Consider the following 21385-nt stretch of genomic DNA (forward strand, 5'->3'; position numbering starts at 1 on the left):
GTGCTTAAACGCTTCATGTGATTTAATAAGCTTTGTATCCCTGGAATAGGGGATACTGATCTCTTTCTGAAGTTTATCCGGAGGACATACTTTCAAAATAGGGCTTTTGATGTTTAGAATAGAAGAACTAAAAGCGACATTAGCTGTTCTCACACAAAGAAAATGTTTGAGTTTTTTGTTTTATTAAATTGCAGTTGTAATTTGTGTCCCAGAGGGCTCAGGAACAACGCCCATGTTCCGATCGAAATCCGAAGTGCTAGCTGGCATTGCAGCACAAATCCTCGTTCAAATTGGGTCATCTCTCATGCCTGTCAAGGTGATAGATCCTTATAGAAGGACCCTGCCGACGTCGCAGGGAGTAGCACTGTCTCGTGTTAATGTCGTCATTATTATTTTATTATTATAGTTTTTAATTCGCTATCTGTTATCTGACGTGCTGGTTGTTTGCCGCTTTTTGGGCGACACATGAGCGTAGAAAGGTTCATCATTATAAGACGTGATCACAGCCCGCTGTGTTAAGGAGCCGGAGGAGAGGCGCTCAGCATCCGACATGCCGTCTGTGCCTCAGTCAAGGTGACACGCCTGAGCGGGGCGGGCGGACGGCGGCGGTCCGGGCGGAGCTGTGCAGGGAGCGCCGACATCACCGTACCGTTACCCGCATTTAGCTTTCCTTTGGTCACTGCCCGTGTCTGCATGTGCGCTGCTCCGTCTGGCCGCAGGACTCGCCCGAGCGTCACCGGCAGCGTGATTCACGTCGGCTGCCAGCTGTCCTCCAGGGTCCTGGAGCGGGGACCGAGCTCGGAGAGTGTCCGCAAAGTCCGGCGAGCCCTGGAGGACTGCCGGATGGTGGGTGCGACCGGCGGCTCGGCGTATCTCCGGTGCCTGTCCATCCTCACCCCTCCGTCGGGATCACGTGTGGATGCGCGGTTTTAATATTTTTATTCTGACTATTGACGCTCCCCGCCGGTACCTGCGGTTCGGTTCCGGCTTTTCATTCTCCCCGATAATGGTTTGGTCTGGTACCTGCGCTTTCGGATGTTGGTGTATTATAATGAGAATAGTTTATAATGTTGTTATAGTAATAAATAATAATGATTGTACAGGGTACGGCTCGATGAATCCGGTGCAATCAAATATACGCATAAAGTAACAGCATCGGCGTATAGAAAGGTGTTATAAGCATGTTGTACAGTACCAGCTAAACCTCCGGTCCGGGGCTAAAGGAGGATCATTTTATTATTAGCTGGATAGTAGTGGTAGTGCACTAGGCCTGTGATTTACTCTAATGGTGCCGTCCAGCTTGTTTGTCTGAATTACGTCTGAAATCCCCAAAAGACCATGGCAGACTTGGACGAAAGTCTGGCTTGTTTTCAGACCGTCTCCGAGTTCAATAACCTGGTGGCGCTATACCGTGAACTCGTCATTTCCATCGGCGAGACGGCAACCGACTGCGCCTCCGTGCGGGGGGAGATGTGCAGGACCAGGACGGGAGCCTGCGAGACAGCGCTGGCGGCGCATCACAGCCTGTCCCTCATCCCGGGGTATGTATGGGGTTAGGCTTATCATAGTTAGGGTTAGGGTCATGGCCATAGAAATGAATGGAGAGTCACCACAGTGATGGAAGTATTTGTGTGTGTGAGCCAGTGAGATAAAGACAGATAGACATTCCTTCTTTGGTGTTTGTATGGTAAGGGTGATGGAGAGTGGGTGACTGCTTATGCAGAGTGACGTTATGAGAGATCAGCCGTGATTCCATGACGCACCTTTGTGCAGACAGACTAAAGCTTCAACACCTGAATCACATCATTTGTGCATTTTGAGCCCTTTAGTGAATAAATACAAAAAGCTGATTTTCTGATTACATGTAGTTAGATTTGTATGTTACCATTATAAGTCAAGTATCAAAATCCCACACACTGCTGTTTTCTTACTTACTCTAATAACTTTAATCAAAGAATTTAATTTACTGTATTACTAAATTGTTGCTTCATGGTGTTTCAAGCACTTGACATTTGCGTTACATTAAGTAACTGAATGTTCATACTTTGAATAAGGCTGAGTTCGCTGATATTAGGTAGGGTTTTCTAATGGTTTATGGTTGTTATTAATAATAACAGAATTAAACACAGTAGTGCAAAAGTGCACCAACCATCATTTGCCCTTCACTGTGGAACTTGAGGATGCAATTTGTGGGTGTTTCTCAATACCAAGAACTCAGAGAATGTACTTACTATCTTGCCTCCCAAGAACGAACTTGTATGAGGTGAATCATCGGAATGGTCTCGTTTGGTGAGGATGCAGCCGACGTGTCCTTGATATTTGGGGCAAGAATGACATGAAGGGATTTTTACCCTCTGTACTTCTGTTCTTGAGTATTGGATCTGGTCTTCGGCAAAGGAAGGTGACATAAAACGGGTACAAGGGGACACAAGTGTGGTCAAGTGCTCGTATTGAGAAGCACCCTGTGTCTATGTGTCTCCTCAGCCCAGAGGATGGAGGTATCCCTCTGGACATTTGCAGGCTCTTCATCCAGCTTCAGTGCTGTCTAGAGATGTTCATCACCGAGATGTTGAAGGCTGCATGCCTATTGAGCTCCCTGCAGCTGTACAGGAGAGGTACCACACTGATTTGCACGTTCACACTTCCAGCAAAGCATGCCCCAAGTCGTCATCTGCCTCCATTAATAGCACAGAGATCGGACTGGGTCATATTCCTCCAGGGTGTGAGGACATGGAGCTGAAAGTGGAAATCAAGGCTGATGAAAGCTCTGACACCCCTATTCTTCAAGAAAGTTCCTCCTCACCTACAGAAGGCTCACAACGTGGTTGGCTGGTGGGCGTGGACATTAAGAACACAGAGAGGTTTGTGTGTGTCTGTGTGTGTGTGGTCATGTATATATTACATTGTGGAGACCAGTGTAGCAAAAATCTGTTTTTTGACCTTGTGGGGACCATTTTTTTGGTCTCCACAAGGAGAACTCATTTTTATTAAAATCTGTGACAGCAATCCAAAAAATAAAAATGCCAAGTCTTGTATTTTGTTTGGACACTTATGGTTATGGTTAGGGCTGGGTAAGGGTTAAGGTTGTCATAGTTAGCATTGGCATTTTTCCCATAAAATCGAAAAAAGTGATTGAAGCCGTGTGAATCAATTTTTTTCTCCAGAGACATGAAGCAGATGAGAAACCTTCTCAGCAAACTCAGGGAGACTATGCCTTCACCCTTGAAGAACCAAGGTATCTTCCCTTTTCCGGAAGCATGTGTTTGTGCATTTCTTTGTGCCTGTTACTTGTACCAGTGTAGCTGGCTGAATGTCCGTCCAAATCCAATCCCCTGTGTGTAGATGACAGCAGCCTGCTGAACCTCGCTCCGCAGCCACTGATCAGACCGAGGAAGAGCCGCATCTTGAGGTTCTGCTGTCCTGCTAGGAGTTTGCACCCTGAACTCTGAGCCGTGGCCAAGGGGGGAATATAGTCCTCAGTCATGCACCTCCTTCTTCAGCCAATACCACCAATTCCAAACTGGCTTTTCTTCTGTTGAAAAGCAACTTTTTTTGTATTTTTTGTAAATCACAGTATATAATGCAGCTGCAGACATAACACTTGATAGATCTTTTATTTATGTAGTAAGATGAACCAGATTGTCATTTATGCTTTGCATCTGATTGCCTTGCCGCAAGTGCGAAACATTGAATCAGGTTGAAAGGAGCAGTACAGCTTGAGAGTGTGAATGTATCATTATGATTAGCGCTCTGTTAGGGCCATGAGACGTGTGAAACCGCAGCGGCCCACAGCCAAGGTCCACGCTGAGGAGAACCGCAGTTACTCATGCGAAGTGATCAGCCACCAACCAAGCAGCTACAAAGCAGGAATTGCATTAACATTTTTGTTACAGATTTTATAATTCCGTAAACAACCATTTATTTTGTGCCATTCATTTTGTCTTCCATGTGCCATGATCCTGTACCTCTTTTGAATTTTTCATTCCAAGGAAAATAAAGTATTACGCCTAAAAGATATCAGAGATGCAGCAAATGGAAACGTCAGGGTTATAAGTAAAGCAATGGCCGATTGCAGGCGTTCCTGGTGGCGGATTTCACTGTTAGCTAGTTCAAGCCAGGGAAATTTTTGTGATCTTTTAAGAATAAGGAATACAGACACATGGTTAAACTGGTATGCTCTTTTCTGAAGACATTAGAAGATTAAGATGCACTTCATTGGTTCAAGAGGGGAATTCTTGTGCCCACAGCAGCAAGAACATGCACAGACAAACAGGCATATAGTGTCAAATAGAACGGTGCAAACACACCACTTATAGTGCAAACATAGTAAACTGAGTGCAAACACATTTTAAGAGAACATAGCTCATAAAGAACCATGAAAAGCAGAATATGGTGATACTGCAGAAAAATAATGAAATATAGTAATAATAAATTAGCAATGTTATATGTGCAATTAAGGAACACACAAACCCTTTACTCCTTCCTGTGTTCTGGGTGCGGACCGGCACACTGGGGGGAGACATGGTGATGTCTAATGGCAGCAGGCAGGGATGACCCCCAGCAAAATGAGCAAGTGGCTAAATGTGCTCCAGCATAGTGCCCCCTGAAGCAGATGTGCAGAATTGTTCATAATATTGTCCAATTTTGCCAACATCCTGTTCTCTGCTACTGCTTTCAGTGGGTCCAGCATCAGTCCTGTGATGGAGCTGACCTTCTTGATGAGGTTTTTCTGCTGTCTCACATCACCTCAACTGATGCCGCGAGTTTACAAAAGCACTCTGGCCACTACGGACTGATAAAACATACACAGCAAAGATCTACATTCCTGGGTTCTCTCATGTCTTAGTTTGTCTGGGTGTCTGCAGTGTGGGTTTGTTTCTGTGATATAGGAACTGTGTGGGTTTGGGTTTGTTTCTGTGATATAGGAACTGTGTGGGTTTGGGTTTGTTTCTGTGATATAGGAACTGTGTGGGTTTGGGTTTGTTTCTGTGATATAGGAACTGTGTGGGTTTGGGTTTGTTTCTGTGATATAGGAACTGTGTGGGTTTGGGTTTGTTTCTGTGATATAGGAACTGTGTGGGTTTGGGTTTGTTTCTGTGATATAGGAACTGTGTGGGTTTGGGTTTGTTTCTGTGATATAGGAACTGTGTGGGTTTGGGTTTGTTTCTGTGATATAAGAACTGTGTGGGTTTGTTTCTGTGATATAGGAACTGTGTGGGTTTGTTTCTGTGATATAGGAACTGTGTGGGTTTGCTTTCGGGATGCTGGAACTGACCCACTGCGACAAAGCAAATTTGAAGGCTTGATTTATTTATGCGCCGTCACTAGGTGGGGCTGCTTCCCAATCAAAAGTATGGAGTCTGTCTGAGAATTTTTGCCCATTCATCCAGAAGAGCATTTGTGAGGTCAGGCACTGACGTTGGATGTGAAGGCCTGGCTTGCAATCTCCATTCTAGTTCATCCTAAAGGTGTTCAGTGGGGTTAAGATCAAGGCTTAGTGTGGGCCAGTCAAGTTCTTCCACAATAAACTCATCCAACCATGTCCTTATAGACCTCACTTTGTGCAGTGGGGCACAGTCATGCTGACATAGAAAAGGGCCGTCGTCCCCAAACTATTCCCACAAAGTTGGAAGCATATAATTGTGCAAAATTGCTTGGTATGCTGAAGCATTAAGAGTTCGAACTAGGGGCCTCGGCCAAGCCCTGGAAAGTGACCCCATACCACTACAGAGAAGAACAACCATCCATCATTTAGGAGGGAGGAGTTACCGAGAACAGTGACCATTCATCATTTAGGAGGGAGGAGTTACCGAGAACAGTGACCATTCATCATTTAGGAGGGAGGAGTTACCGAGAACAGTGACCATCCATCATTTAGGAGGGAGGAGTTACCGAGAACAGTGACCATTCACCTCTATGGGAGAGTGGGGTTACAGAAAAGGGTGACCATCCATCACTAAAAATAAGAGATATATTGAGGAAATGACTGTTTTCTCAGCTACAATCAACACAACCCCCTCCAGAAGAAATGGGAGGGCCCACGAGGCTGCTGGCAGCTAACACACACACTCACACAAACACACAGCACAGATATCTAGCTGGAAGGTCCACTGAGAGATAACGCATTTAACGTTCTTCTCAGGATGTCTGGTGAGTTCAGCCTTGCTGTGAATGTGTGTTGTGTACACTTTATCTCATCATCCAGGTTCTGTCCTTCATGCTCTCTTTCCACTACCTATAGAGCAGTCTCTGTCTCTGTCCACTGGCTATAGAGCAGTCTCTGTCTCTGTCCACTGGCTATAGAGCAGTCTGTCCTCTATGTTGTCTATTCACTGGCAGTAGACCAGGCTCTGTCCTCCACACTCTCTGTCCACTGTCTGTTTGAGTTTTTGCTCACTGTGAAATCTCTCACAAAGACTGACTTTTAAAAGACATCTAACCACTTCCATTCATGCAAAGTTCAGTTGCGACACCATTGTGCATGTTATTAGCATTCTGGCTGCCTCTATTTAAACCACAAACACTTCAGTTTAATTATTTTACTATTTAATATAAAATAAATTTATTATTATTATTTATTAGGTTGGTTTTAATTATAATTATTCTTATTGCTTAATTGCTTAACTGTTTTTTTATTTCAAAATAATTAAGAATGAATTGTTCTAATTTTAACCTTTTTTTAACTAGAATCTTCAGCAGCAAGTCTCCCTCTGTGAGGTTATTAGTCTCCATCATTACTATCATATAACCCACTGCATTTACCCATAAGCCCAAGCAGTGGCTGAGTCGCCGCTAACTGTCATCGGTGCTGTCACACCAGGCGGCCACCAATCGTCACCGGTCTATCTGCGGCGATTTGAGCAGCTTGCCGGCTGCAGCTATGGTGCACGTGTCCCCTGCCCTGATCACACTGACGGTGCTCTGGGCCGGCATACTAAGCCTGGCCTGCTTCTGTGACCATTACCCATGGACTGCGTGGACCGCCTGCTCCAGAACCTGTAACTACGGGACCCAGGAACGGCACAGGTTAGACAGGCACCGCTGAAGTGCAGCATTAGCCGCCGCCAAGGGACATGCAGGGAATCAGAAACAGCGGGAGCTCCGCTCAGAGTGACTCCACCTGATTAAAAGGACACAGAGAATAGATAGTTAAAGGGGAAAAGGTGCAAAATGGCAAAAAAAACCATCACAGAGTGAGGGGTGTACAAGTCACATGGCATGACGTACAGCAATGTAGCTAGTAAAGGAAGGGGGGTGGGGTTGGCTGTGACCCCCTCCATATGCAGATGGAGGAAAAAAAGACACACGTGAAGCTCAGATTTGGACAGTGGGGATGGGGGTGTATGATGTATGGGGGGCACAGACCTGCCTCATTGTGGTCGCCCACAACCTTGATACAGCCGTGGTAAAAATTAAGAGGCCGCTCTATATTTTTAAACAAATCTGTATTTTTAAATCCTGGTTTAATCCTGGTTCTGCTGGCAGAGGCTATGCTGAGCAGCAGGTCACTTTCAGGTTCAGAATTTCTAAGACAGCAGGACACCCTGGGAACAACCAGAAACCAGCCAGGTAAAAGGCAGAAGCGACATTCTAATGCCAGAGATGACCGTTAACTTATCTGACAGTTTCTCATGAATCAAAGGATGACATCAAGTGACCTTTGACAGGAATGGGAAACATTAAATGCAGGTGTGAAGTGCAGTGCTAGGACAGTTCATATCAGGTTCCTACAAGCAGGACTGAGGTCCCATAAAGGAAGGAAGAAGCCCTTTATCAATGAGAAACAGGGAAGAACCCGACTGCAGTTTGCAGAAAAATATATATTATTCACAGATGCACACTGAAAGATTGAGAAATAAGTGAAACAAAAAATTGTGCTGTGGTCTCTCAATTTTTTTCTGCGGCTGTCTAAGAGGAAGACCTGGTTCACTGCAGTAATGATTTTGGCAGCTAATTGGCTAGATTCTGCTGACTGATTTGTACAAGTCTCTTTGTCTTTGGTGCAACCTCACAATGTCTGTCTGCAGGGCAGTTCGCTATGATGATTATTACTGGAAGAATAAGTGTGATGAGCTGTGTGTGAAGCAGGAAAGCCGATCCTGTAACATAGAGGCCTGTGCGGTCCACTGCCAGCTGGGTCAGTACGGGCCCTGGTCCGTGTGTTCACCCTGTGTCAGGAAACAGGTGAGCCTGTCACTGCACATATACACATGCAGGCATAGACACACAGATATTTGCCTATATGCATGTGTCTTTGGGAAGTGAGCTTCCGTCTTCTGCATGCATACACAGTAAGAATGCTTGTGTTCATAAATCTGCTCCCACACACACATGCATACCACACACACACATGCATACCACACACACACACATCCAATACTGAGGATAGTTATCTCCATTCATTTTATGTCACTTGTCTAGCTTTGACTCTCAGATTTTAGCTCTTGCTTTGATTCTGTGCAAGATCTTGGCTCCTATTTTGACTTTCTGCTAAACCGTGGCTCCTGCTTTGACTCTCTGCTATACAGTAGCTCCCGCTTTGACTCTGGAAGTTCTTGGCGCCTACTTTGACTTTCTGCTAAACCGTGGCTCCTGCTTTGACTCTCTGCTGCACAGTAGCTCCTGCTTTGACTCTGTAAGTTCTTGGCTCCTACTTTGACTTTTTGCTAGACCGTGGCACCTGCTTTGACTCTCTGCTATACAGTAGCTCCTGCTTTGACTCTCCGTCTTGACTTGCTTCTCAGCCAGACAATGGTTCCTTCTTTGAGTCTCAGACTATAGCTCCTGCTTTGACTGTCTGCCAGATCATAACTCCTATTTTCACTCTCTGTCAGACTGCAGATCTTGCTTTGACTCTTTGTCAGACCATAGCTCCTGCTTTAATTCTCTGCCAGACCCCTTTCACTTTCTTCCACACTCTGGTTCCTAATTTGACTCTCTGCTAGACTGTAGCTTGTGCTTTGACTCTCTGTGACACTATAAGTCTGTGAATATTCCAGTTCAGGACACGTGAGCTGGTGCAGCCAGCGCAGTTTGGCGGAGTGGCCTGCAGTGACCCCATGGTGGAAGAGAGGGCGTGTCACCCCAGCACAGAGTGTCTGATAGAGCAAGTCGACTGCGGGGAGAAGCTCACCTGTGACAACGGTACGCACACACACACACACACACACACACACACACACACACACATACACACACACAGGTTTGTAATTATAGCTTTGTGTCTGTTCATTTCTATGAGCAAAACCCTAATCCCAACAATGACAACCTTAACCCCTGCCCAGCCCTAACCTTAACTATAAGTAACCAAACAAATTACTTTTGGCATTTTCAGTGTTATAAGCACAGTCACAGATTTTTATAAAGTTTAATTTCCCCTTGTGGAGACCGAAAAAATAGTCCCCACAACGTCAATTCAACAGGTTTTTTTATCACATTGTGGGGAAATTTGGTCCCCACAATGTAATGTATATCTGACCCACCCCACACACACAGGGACATGCAGGGACATTCAGGGACATACAGGGACACACAGGGACACGCAGGGACACACAGGGATGTTCAGGGACATGCAGGGACGTTCAGGGACACACAGGGACATGCAGGGACGTTCAGGAACACACAGGGACATGCAGGGACACACAGGGATATGCAGGGACACACAGGGATGTTCAGGGACACACAGGGATGTTCAGGGACACACAGGGACATGCAGGGACACACAGGGATGTTCAGGGACATGCAGGGACATTCAGGGACACGCAGGGACATGCAGGGACACACAGGGACGTTCAGGGACACGCAGGGACACACAGGGATGTTCAGGGACATGCAGGGACGTTCAGGGACACACAGGGACAAGCAGGGACGTTCAGGAACACACAGGGACATGCAGGGACACACAGGGACATGCAGGGACACACAGGGATGTTCAGGGACACACAGGGACACACAGGGATGTTCAGGGACACACAGGGACATGCAGGGACACACAGGGATGTTCAGGGACACACAGGGATGTTCAGGGACATGCAGGGACATTCAGGGACACGCAGGGACATGCAGGGACACACAGGGATGTTCAGGGACACACAGGGACATGCAGGGACACACAGGGACATGCAGGGACACACAGGGACGTTCAGGGACACACAGGGACGTTCAGGGACACACTTCCATACCTTGGCATGTGTTTCTTCACCTTCTACAGGGCGCTGTATTGACCCTAAGCTCAGGTGTAACTCTCAGAATGACTGCGGAGATAACTCTGACGAGAGGCACTGTGTCAGAACCGTGAAGGTGTGCAACCGCGTTTACGAGAACCTCCCAGGTGCTGAGCTTATGGCGAGTGGGTAAGTCAGAGTTTGTCATGGCCACACTGAGAGCCATAGAAAGATCAAAAGTGATGGATGTCTGTCCCCGAAACCCCCTTGTATATCTGCATGGGGACAGTCCAGTGATGTGGGCAACTGTTGTTCTAGGTATGATGCCATGGCAGATGAAATGAGGGCAGCTGTTCTAGACAACTCATTCTTTGGGGACAAGTGTGTCACCAACAGGAGCAAGGAAGACAGGAAGAGGTACCGCATGCCTGCAAACATCGAGAGTGTGCAGCTGAAGGTACAGTAAGCATGCCTGCAAACATCGAGAGTGTGCAGCTGAAGGTACAGTAAGCATGCCTGCAAACATCGAGAGTGTGCAGCTGAAGGTACAGTAAGCATGCCTGCAAACATCGAGAGTGTGCAGCTGAAGGTACAGTAAGCATGCCTGCAAACATCGAGAGTGTGCAGCTGAAGGTACAGTAAGCATGCCTGCAAACATCGAGAGTGTGCAGCTGAAGGTACAGTAAGCATGCCTGAAAGAGGCAGTCATCATGTCTCCACAAACCTCATTTTCACCCAAATAATACTGCCCTCTGCAGGTGGAGCATGTGGAAGACTTCAAAACTGACATGGAGCCAGCCCAGAGCGAGCCTGTGGAGCTATCGTCACAGGAGTCGTCGCTCAGCCAGGATGCTCCACAACACTGGGGCAGCTCCATCTATATTCCTCTGCTGTTCTCCAGCCGCCACAGCTGGAGCTCACAAGGGTCGTCCTCCTTCAGGACAGCTGTGAAGGCCTCACAGCAAAAGGTTTGCGCCCTTCTCTCATAACTCTGTGCGGGCCAATCACCCCTTAAAGGTCGCTGTGCTGGCCAATCACCCCTTAAAGATCGCTGTGCTGGCCAATCACCCCTTAACTGTCACTGTGCTGGCCAATCACCCCTTAAAGGTGGCTGTGCTGGCCAATCACCCCTTAAAGGTCGCTGTGCTGGCCAATCACCTTCCTGATGACTGTCACGTCCATCCCTCCCATAGGACTCCAAATTCATCAGAATTCATCAGGTAGTACGTGTCTCCACCTTCAGGACTAAACCATCAGATCTTTACCTGTCTGAGCCCTTCCTGAGGGTCCTCAACAGCCTGCCACTGGACTACAACTACGCCCTCTACAGGCAGGTTTTCCAGCTTTTTGGTACTCACTACTTCAGCTCTGGATCACTGGGAGGCCAGTATGACTTGCTGTACCAGTACGACCGGGAGGAGTTGAAAAATTCTGGTGAGTGAGAATCTGGTGATGACTAGAAGGGTATGACACACAGCCATTGGTAATGACTTGTGTGTCTTTGTGTGTGCACTGTGCCCCCACCAGGCCTCACTAGTGTGTCTTTGTGTGCACTGTGCCCCCTCCCCCCCAGGCCTCACAGAAACTGAATCCAGTGGCTGTGTCCAGTCTGAATCTGCAAGGCACTTTTTCATTTTCTTCTCCGTCTCAAGTTCCAACAACAAATGCTACACGAACAAGATGTCTGAGAAATATGAAGGTATTTCTTAATGAGACTTTTAGAGTGATATGGATGGATGACACATCACATAGCTGGATGGTTTAACACCTGCTTCCTCACAGCAGCTGCAGTATTATGGTGCAGTTTCACACCTAACTGTACGTGTCAGCATTGCCTTAACTGAGCCCTGAATTTGGAACCCTGGTATCCAGACTCCAATGTTTCAAACATCATTGACCTTCCCTAATGTCCATCAAACTTCAGACCAATTAATGTTTGCCACTCCGTCCCGCGTGCTGCCTCTGTCTAGGTTCATTCCTGAAGGCATCAGAGAAGTCAATCTCCAAGGTACGAGGGGGCAGGGCTGAATATGCTGCTTCTCTGGCCATGGAGAGGAAGGGTGTCCTTCCAGACAGCAATACGTACAGGAACTGGGTAAACTCCACCATAGACAACCCGAGCGTGGTAGAGTATGAGGTGAGTAGCCCATCAGCCAATCCCCTACTGTTATTCTGGACAGTCTGCATCTCCCAAAGTGGCGCCACCTAGATCCAGAGGTGGACATTTCAGGTCCAGAAAGTAAAAATCCAAACCAGGATTTCATGTCAACCAACCAGTTGAGTACTCGGTGACTGTGACTCTTTATGCTCAACTGGTTGGTTGAAATGAAATCCTGGTTTGGATTTTTACTTTCTGGACCTGAAATGTCCACCTCTGCCTAGATCAAAGCAAGACCTTGGCTCCTAAAATGCTAAAAGCCTGTAATGCAGTTCCAGGATGGACACCAGCACGAAGGACGGATGGTACTTAGGTAAACTCTGTCTTTGTGCTGGCCAGCTCCTGCCCGTTCTGGATCTGGTGCGTGGGCTCCCATGTGCCGTGACGAAGCGCAGGCACCTGCGGAGGGCGCTGCAGGAGTACCTGGAAGAGTTCGACTCCTGCAAGTGTGCCCCCTGCCCCAACAATGCCCGATCTGTGCTGTCAGGCACAGAGTGTCTGTGTGTTTGCCAGAGCGGCACCTATGGACCCAACTGTGAACAACGGGCACGAGACTACACCTCCGGTATTCTGTTCTGGGTCCATCCAGTACCTGTCTATTGTCACATGACTAGCCTTTTCAATTATCACATGACCACACCTCCTATCCCCCCTCTAGTGTAACTACAGGTACTGCTCATCTTGTTCTCTCCCCTGTTCTGTTGTTTTTGGATGCAATCCTTCTATGTACTTCTGACATGTGCTGTCACTTCAGGTGTATCTGAAGTGCAGTGTTTGTATGTGCTGTCACTTCAGGTGTATCTGAAGTGCAGTGTTTGTATGTGCTGTCACTTCAGGTGTATCTGAAGTGCAGTGTTTGTATGTGCTGTCACTTCAGGTGTATCTGAAGTGCAGTGTTTGTATGTGCTGTCACTTCAGGTGTATCTGAAGTGCAGTGTTTGTATGTGCTGTCACTTCAGGTGTATCTGAAGTGTAGTGTTTGTATGTGCTGTCACTTCAGGTGTATCTGAAGTGCAGTGTTTCTGCACAGCAGGGCCACTGTGTGCTGTTGCCCTAGACATACAATATTTGCAGCCATTCTCTCCTTCCAGAGGTGCTGGATGGCCGCTGGAGTTGCTGGGGGCCGTGGAGTCCCTGTGACTCGTCCATGAAGAGGCGTCGAGTCCGACAGTGTGACAACCCTGCGCCGATGAGGGGGGGGCTCATGTGTACAGGGGGGAGCCAGCAGGAAGAAGGCTGCTTCATCTCCATTTTCCAGCAGTAGGGTGGATCCTATTTGGCAGTTTATCAGATATCATCATATGTGATGGTGCTCTGAATCAGTCCATCAGGTCTCTCTGGAGGGCCGCGTATTGATTTCCATCAGACATTGCACTGTCTGTCCTGCAGGCAAGACGTCTGTGTCAGTGATGATGAAACAGTGAAAGAAGACCCGGACGCTGAGATCTCTGTGGGTTCACCTGGGTGTTCCAGACCTAAGGCACCTCCAAACAGCTACCTGAGGGTGAGCGATGGCTATAGTGTGGCTCATTAGCTACAGAGTCAGAGTCAAATTCAGAATTACTTGCCGTCTCAGCTGGGTCTTGAAGTCAGTAACTTTTCACCATTTTGATAGTGCTAAGATCTAGATGATTCTTTAAATGCAGCAGCACAGTGAAGATGAGTAACAAAGTTTCTTTATTGTTCACGTAAAGTGCAGAGTGCTGTAATATTTAATAGTTCAGTTCAGTTCTTGTTGATGTGAACAGCTTATGGAAGCTGCAGAGCCTCTTACCTGCTTACTGGGCTCACAGAATCCTATGGCCACATGTGCTTTGGGTCCTTTGTGCTTCATTGCAGTAGTGAATGATGTTTGTTTAGTCAATGGAGGGTAGCTCGGTCTCTACGATCTTCAAGGCTGACCTCACAGTTCTCTGTTTAAGTTCATTGTTTAGGGAAATCAAATGACATTATGTGAGCAGGTACCTGACACATGGTCACAGTGGCCCTGTAGCCTTGCCCTGGGAGCACAGAACGGGGACACTTTTAACAGGAAGCTTGGTGAGAGTTTCTGCTCCAGTGAAAACTCTTGCTTCCTCTCCTCCGTAGATAAATAAGAAGCATTTCAACTTTGGGGAAATGGAGGAGATCCTTTGCTTCACTGGCTTTGAGATGACGGGTTACCAGTATGTTCGATGCTTGCCTGATGGGACGTGGACCAGGCCTGACGGACAATGCATAAGTATGGCTTTTCAATAGAAAAACGTGCAAATACACTGGAGTTTACACTGGATATAAACTGGTGAACCCAAGTCCCCAGAGTAATTAGTGTGGCACTCCGTCACAGCAGATGCTAATAATGCTAGAAGGTTCAAAGGGCTTCCTGATATGTGATACCTACTGTATGCATAGGCATGTATGCACCTCTTATCTACTCTGTATGAAGCTTAAGGAGTTTTTATATGAGCAGAAAGGAAGCTTATGGGATTTTCTGATAGACTGACATGGCTGCTTGGTGAGCGTTTATTTCTGCCTTACAGAGAAGGTGTGTTTAGCTCCAGTGCTGCCAGAGGACATGACCTTGCACCCAGAGAGAGTGGAGTACCGTGTTGGGGACATTGTGACGTTGCGCTGCACAGGGTCTGGCATGATCACCTCCGCCCAGCGTTACTACACCTGTGGGAATGACCTGTCCTGGGACCCCCCCTTCCCTATTGATCTACACTGTAAAAGCGGTATGTGACGATTTTTTTACCCCCAGAAGCATCATCCTCCCACTCCTCACACTGATTTTCACACTTCATGTAACCTTCACAGAGAAGCCTTTTGTGCCTGACAGCAGATGTGGGAGGGGGGAGAAGCATGACGGCGTGCAGTGCATCTGTATACCCAGGGAGGAGTGCCGGTGAGTCTCAGGGAGGCAGTGCATCCAAACCCAGTGTGCTACCATAACCTGGCAGTATGTCAGTGCATCCAAACCCAGTGTGCTACCATAACCTGGCAATGTGCTAGTGTATCCAAACCCAAGATGGTAGCGTAACCTAGCAGTATGTTAGTGTATCCAAACCTGATATGCTAGCATAGTCTGGCAGTATGTTATTGTATCCAAACCCAAGATGGTAGCGTAACCTGGCAGTATGTCAGTGTATCCAAACCCGGAGTTCTAGCATAACCTGGCAGTATGTCAGTGTATCCAAACCTGGAGTTCTAGCATAACCTGGCAGTATGTCAGTGTATCCAAACCCGGAGTTCTAGCATAATCTGGCAGTATGTCAGTGTATCCAAACCCGGAGTTCTAGCATAACCGGGCAGTATGTCAGTGTATCCAAACCCGGAGTTCTAGCGTAACCTGGCAGTATGTCAGTGTATCCAAACCCGGAGTTCTAGCATAACCTGGCAGTATGTCAGTGTATCCAAACCCGGAGTTCTAGCATAACCTGGCAGTATGTCAGTGTATCCAAACCCGGAGTTCTAGCGTAACCTGGCAGTATGTCAGTGTATCCAAACCCGGAGTTCTAGCATAACCTGGCAGTATGTCAGTGTATCCAAACCCGGAGTTCTAGCATAACCTGGCAGTATGTCAGTGTATCCAAACCCGGAGTTCTAGCATAACCTGGCAGTATGTCAGTGTATCCAAACCCGGAGTTCTAGCATAACCTGGCAGTATGTCAGTGTATCCAAACCCGGAGTTCTAGCATAACCTGGCAGTATGTCAGTGTATCCAAACCCGGAGTTCTAGCATAACCTGGCTAGTGTGTTAAACTCATCTTTTTACGCCTTCAGTGTAGTTTGTGGTCTCCACGTTTCTTTTCCACTACTCCTTCTATAATTACGGCCTCTTTTCCATTAATAGCAAACTGCTGAAAAGTTTAATGCGAGGCCTGCATGACTGTGGCACTGCTGAATGTGCCGGCCAGTTGCCTGGTTTAAAATTCAATTTAAATTTTAAATTTCGAAGGGCTGCATGGTGCAGGTCTTTACTTTGAAATCGTATCATGCTTGCTGTGCTTTACAGACAGTACATCGAGGATGTGTGTGTCTTGGATGCTGAGACGGATCGTTTTACAATGATGTCCATCTGTGGTTTCTATGCTGGCCGCTGCCATGGCGATCACCTGTTCTTCATAAAGCTTGGAACATGTGCGAGTGATGAGACCCACAGGGATTGGGCACGCTTCAGAGTGAGGCTGTCCAATCAGAGCAGGGTCCAGGAGCCCTGTGGGTATGACACCTGCTATGATTGGGAGACCTGCACCGGTAAGACAAAGAACATTACTATTACTATTACTGCTATTATTACTGCTGCTGTTGCTGCTATTATTGCTGTTATTATTACTGCTGCTGTTACTGCTATTATTACTGCTGCTGTTACTGCTATTATTACTGCTGCTGTTGCTGCTATTATTGCTGTTATTATTACTGCTGCTGTTACTGCTATTATTACTGCTGCTGTTGCTGCTATTATTGCTGTTATTATTACTGCTGCTGTTACTGCTATTATTACTGCTGCTGTTGCTGCTATTATTGCTGTTATTATTACTGCTGCTGTTACTGCTATTATTACTGCTGCTGTTGCTGCTATTATTACTGCTGACTTTACTGCTATTACTATTGCTACTGTTACTGATAATATTTTTGCTATTACTACTGCTGCTGTTACAGATATTATTGCTGCTGCTGATGTTTTTATGGGAGCTGCAGCACTGGTAACTCAGGAAGGAGTTGGTGCACTTGTAGCACAGCTAGCTATAGTTAAACTCTTCTCCTGACCGTTCCTTCTTTGACTGGGCGTTGGCTTGTTGGCCCTTCATCTGGGTTTTGTAGCTGTACTCCATTTCCATACATTTCGGTCTGATTTTGCTCAGGGTTGTCCTCGCCGACATGCGAGTGTAAGCTCCCTCGGGACTGCCTCAGGGACGGCACCCGCAGCTTCTGCGTGCAGATGATGAAGACGCAGAACAGGATGGCCCTGTCTGCCTGCTCTGTGGCGGCCTTGAGGTGCTCGGGGATGCAGTTCAGCATCCTGCTGGATACGGACTGCGCTGCGTAGGGCCTGCTGTGCACAGGAGGTGTTATGAGCAAACAAAACACAAGTGGAAGGCTGGAGATTTTGGTCACTATAATGAAATGTATTAGAAGCAGTAGTATTTCATGCAATAAAGAATACTAAACAATAAACACTCAGCACCATAATAAAAATAATAAAAATCATTCAGCATTATTTCTTTACAGTTTTGTGGCATGTTATTCTAAGCATGTTGCTATAGTTACACTAGTGGCCAAAAGTGTGGAAACACCTAGCATTTTTGGCATGATGCTTTAAAAATTACTAGATAAATATTGGCAGTAATGTTTATTAAAAAATCAAAGATTGTTAGAAGTATTATACTTCGGATAATTTAATAGGTAACTGCTGCAGTAGCTGAATAAAGTTCTGCAATCAGTAAAAATTTGACGTTTCCACAATTTTGGCCACTACTGTATACAAAATTGTATCTATATTTTTTTGTCTGTCTTTGTCTGGCTTTATTGAAGTATTAAATTGTTTTCTTATGCTGTAGTAAATGTATTTTTTTAACATAAGTTTGCAAAATGGAGTATGAACTGGCACAGAAATGCATATGGTTATGGTTAGGGCTGCAAATGGGCGTGCAGAACACAAATCCTGATTTCATCTGTTCTTTTCCATTTATGTTCCATTCAGAAAATGCTCATTACTTGTGGTTATATATTTCATATTATATTAGTGAGACATATACTTATTCTCATTTAGTATTGCACATATCAGGCAAACTTAGTAACTGTAAAAATATATAAATATTGATAATCTTTTGCACTCTCTATTATGTTTGAATCTCTGTATTTGCTGCTGTAACTTTATTTTGTTTAATATTTGCTTTAAATTTACTATTTTTTATATGGACAACATTTATATATATATACACACACACACAAATATAAACAAATAAGACACAGAACAATCTGTCTGCCAATAAATGGCACTGTGGAGGGACCACTGCTTTTTCTAAACCAGAAGCTTGACAAAGCCATGACCTCCTAACGATTACATTTCCAGTTCAGCTGTGAGTAGGTACCAGAAAAGTAACTAATGTGGGAGTAGGAGAGGTACCAGACAGAAAGGAGAGATACCATAACCCAATCCTGAGAGAGAGCAGACAGTGGGGACATACAATAACCCAAAACTGAGACATACCAGACAGAAGGCAGAGATACTATAACCCAAAGCTGAGAGAGAATAGACAGAGATGAGAGATACCATAACACAGAGCTGATACAGAACAGAGGCGAGATACCATAACCCAATCCTGAGAGAGAACAAACAGTGAGTGGAGAAACTAACACAAACCAGAGAACGAAAAGATGACCCAGAACCTAGATGGACAAAGGTACCATGTGAGTCGTGTAATGTTATGCTTCTATATTGACCAGAGGTCAAAGTTTCATGCACCTCATCAATTGAGGCAGAGCGGTTTGAAATCAGACTATTTGTGTCTGTTCAGGCTTAGCATTTTGGATAAAATGGCTTTTAAGCACTATGGTCAGTACTGAGAGCTGCATCAGAAGATCTCCTCCAACCCAGAGGTAATTTGAGATCCCACAGAGATCAGCATGCATATTGAATGGGGTGACCATCGGTGGCCACACAGCATGCAACCCCCCCTCCCCCAACTGGCCCCACAGCTTCCTAAACGGAGGTGCACAAACAGTGACCTGTCATTCCTGCTGTCAGAGCCCAAAAGAGCAAGAACTTCCTGCCTCTGTATTCTGACCCTAACCCCTGACCCTCAAATACTGACTCACAGCCTGTTATTCTTGCCTTTGTACTCAGAAAAATGTCTCAAACAAGATTTGGTGCCGTCAGAAACGGCAGCATTGAATCCCCCAGACAACCTTCTCATTTGGTCCAGGTATCTAAGGTACTCCTCTCACACTCACCAGCTTCTACAGTTTTTATAAGTACTGGATGGATCACCTGAAATTAAACAATAAATGTGTTTTTACCTGAATGCTGTGAGTCCTTGTTGTGATATGTAGGTCTGAAAGTACTTATTCATTTATTGCAGATTCCACTCGTATGAATCTTTCCCCACTAATTAGGTAGTTAGTTATATTCCTTTGTGTATGTTTTACTGTCCGTGTTTAAAAATGTAATTTATATTATTTACATTTTTTATATGCATAAATATTGAAAGTAAAAACTGTAACAAAAACAGTAATGGTAGGATGAATATTGGTTAGGTGGGACAGATGGTAAATTGTGACACAGCAATTTACTAGCTCTGCATAAAGTCACTGAAGTCATCTTCTGGTCAGATACTGTGTCCTCATCCAGCAATATAATTATATATTGCTATTGTATTTATTACTATTAATATACAATAATCACTATATTATATTGTGACACCTAGCGGACCTTATGAACAAGAAGCGAGGCGGCAACTTCAAGCACTGGGTTCTTTATTATGAACCTTTAAAAGGACTCAATAGCTGGCAAAAAATGGCAACTACAACTCCAACAAGCACCTGACCGGAAAACACAAGGACATCTGACGCTGGACTGTAAGGGACACACACGGAGCCTTTATGGAGACAAATGTGCATGCAGGCAGTTGAGTCACAGCGCAATGAGTCATACTCTGAAAACTTTTTTTTTCGGTTTGCCAGCTTATAAAAACTTAAAATCCAAAACAGATCAAAATAAACCTAACAAAACAGTATAAATATGAACCTTTACTTTACTCTCACTTCCGCCAACGTTCATTTTTGAAACAGGTGGAATCCTGGGCAGGTTCTCCAAAGGCACCAAGGGAGAATCAGCCCAGTACCAGCTTCATGTTGGTGGAAATGAGACATGTGTACTGGTTTTTAGATACGCCTGTAAAGCAGAGTAATGCAGCTGATGTGAAATGTCCGAGTGCGGTTATACTCTGATAACCACGCTCATAGAACAGCCCTTGTCCAATCAGATTTCTTGGTCGGAACTAGCTGTTGTATAAGTAATATATAATAACATACTGTATAATGTGTTAGTTCAGCTCCTTAGTTGCTCACTGTGTCTGTAGGTTAGATGTTACTCTGTGCTGCAGTATGAGTGTGTGCTTTGGTCCCTTGCCTGTTCCTGCTTCCTGTGTTGCCTTGTTTCCTTGTCATTTCTTGTAACTAGCTGCTGTTTTCCCTATTTTAACCCCTCGTGGTCCTTTCCTTTGTAGTTTTATCCAGAGAATTTAGTTTCCGTAATAAACCCCCTTTGTGTCTCAGGATTGGCACTTCCTTTTCCTGCCTGCGCCATGCCCCATTTCCGTGACAATTTCGTATATTTTTTGACTACTAAAAAGTAACACTGCACCAAACTGGTTACACATCACCCTTCTGGGATGTAGTATAGGTACTGAGCACACACATACATCCTCCTGGGATGTAGTATAGGTACTGAACACACACATATATCCTTCTGGGATGTAGTATAGGTACTGAGCACACACATACATCCTCCTGGGATGTAGTATAGGTACTGAACACACACATACATCCACCTGGGATGTAGTATGGGTACTGAACACACACATACATCCTCCTGGGATGTAGTATAGGTACTGAACACACACATATATCCTTCTGGGATGTAGTATAGGTACTGAACACACACATACATCCTCATGGGATGTAGTATAGGTACTGAACACACACATACATCCTCCTGGGATGTAATATAGGTACTGAACACACACATACATCGCACACATACATCATCCTGGGATGTAGTATAGGTACTGAACACACACATACATCCACCTGGGATGTAGTATAGGTACTGAACACACACATACATCCCCCTGGGATGTAGTATAGGTACTGAGCACACACATACATCCTCCTGGGATGTAGTATAGGTACTGAACACACACATACATCCACCTGGGATGTAGTATGGGTACTGAACACACACATACATCCTCCTGGGATGTAGTATAGGTACTGAACACACACATATATCCTTCTGGGATGTAGTATAGGTACTGAACACACACATACATCCTCCTGGGATGTAATATAGGTACTGAAC

The 21385-nt window shown here is 45.6% G+C and overlaps 2 protein-coding genes across 3 annotated transcripts; both read left to right on the forward strand.

Annotated features, from left to right (window-relative positions):
• Positions 1-13: 13 nt before the first annotated feature.
• LOC111851446 (regulator of G-protein signaling 7-binding protein A-like) lies at positions 14-4017 on the forward strand. Its single transcript, XM_023826393.2, has 6 exons — positions 14-846; positions 1375-1541; positions 2485-2615; positions 2720-2861; positions 3165-3235; positions 3343-4017. The coding sequence occupies exons 1-6, from the start codon at positions 694-696 to the stop codon at positions 3447-3449; spliced, it is 771 nt and encodes a 256-aa protein (XP_023682161.1). The 5' UTR covers positions 14-693; the 3' UTR covers positions 3450-4017.
• A 1977-nt stretch (positions 4018-5994) lies between these two features.
• On the forward strand, positions 5995-17853 carry LOC111851443 (complement component C6). Of its 2 annotated transcripts, XM_072714012.1 has the most exons (19): positions 5995-6150; positions 6688-6717; positions 6821-7026; positions 8028-8184; positions 9000-9144; positions 10211-10352; positions 10482-10620; positions 10922-11131; positions 11357-11597; positions 11737-11862; positions 12134-12300; positions 12661-12886; positions 13413-13581; positions 13711-13825; positions 14410-14542; positions 14841-15035; positions 15118-15205; positions 16316-16557; positions 17166-17853. In XM_072714012.1, exons 3-19 carry the CDS (start codon positions 6881-6883, stop codon positions 17348-17350), a joined length of 2826 nt encoding a protein of 941 aa, XP_072570113.1. In that variant the 5' UTR covers positions 5995-6150; positions 6688-6717; positions 6821-6880; the 3' UTR covers positions 17351-17853. The 2 variants fall into 2 exon arrangements, with proteins under 2 accessions (XP_072570113.1, XP_023682155.2); XM_023826387.2 differs by having other exon boundaries at positions 6688-7026.
• The last annotated feature ends 3532 nt before the right edge of the window (positions 17854-21385 follow it).

The sequence above is a fragment of the Paramormyrops kingsleyae genome, chromosome 7 (genome assembly GCF_048594095.1).
Source record: "Paramormyrops kingsleyae isolate MSU_618 chromosome 7, PKINGS_0.4, whole genome shotgun sequence".
In the NCBI taxonomy this organism is placed as follows: Eukaryota; Metazoa; Chordata; class Actinopteri; order Osteoglossiformes; family Mormyridae; genus Paramormyrops; species Paramormyrops kingsleyae.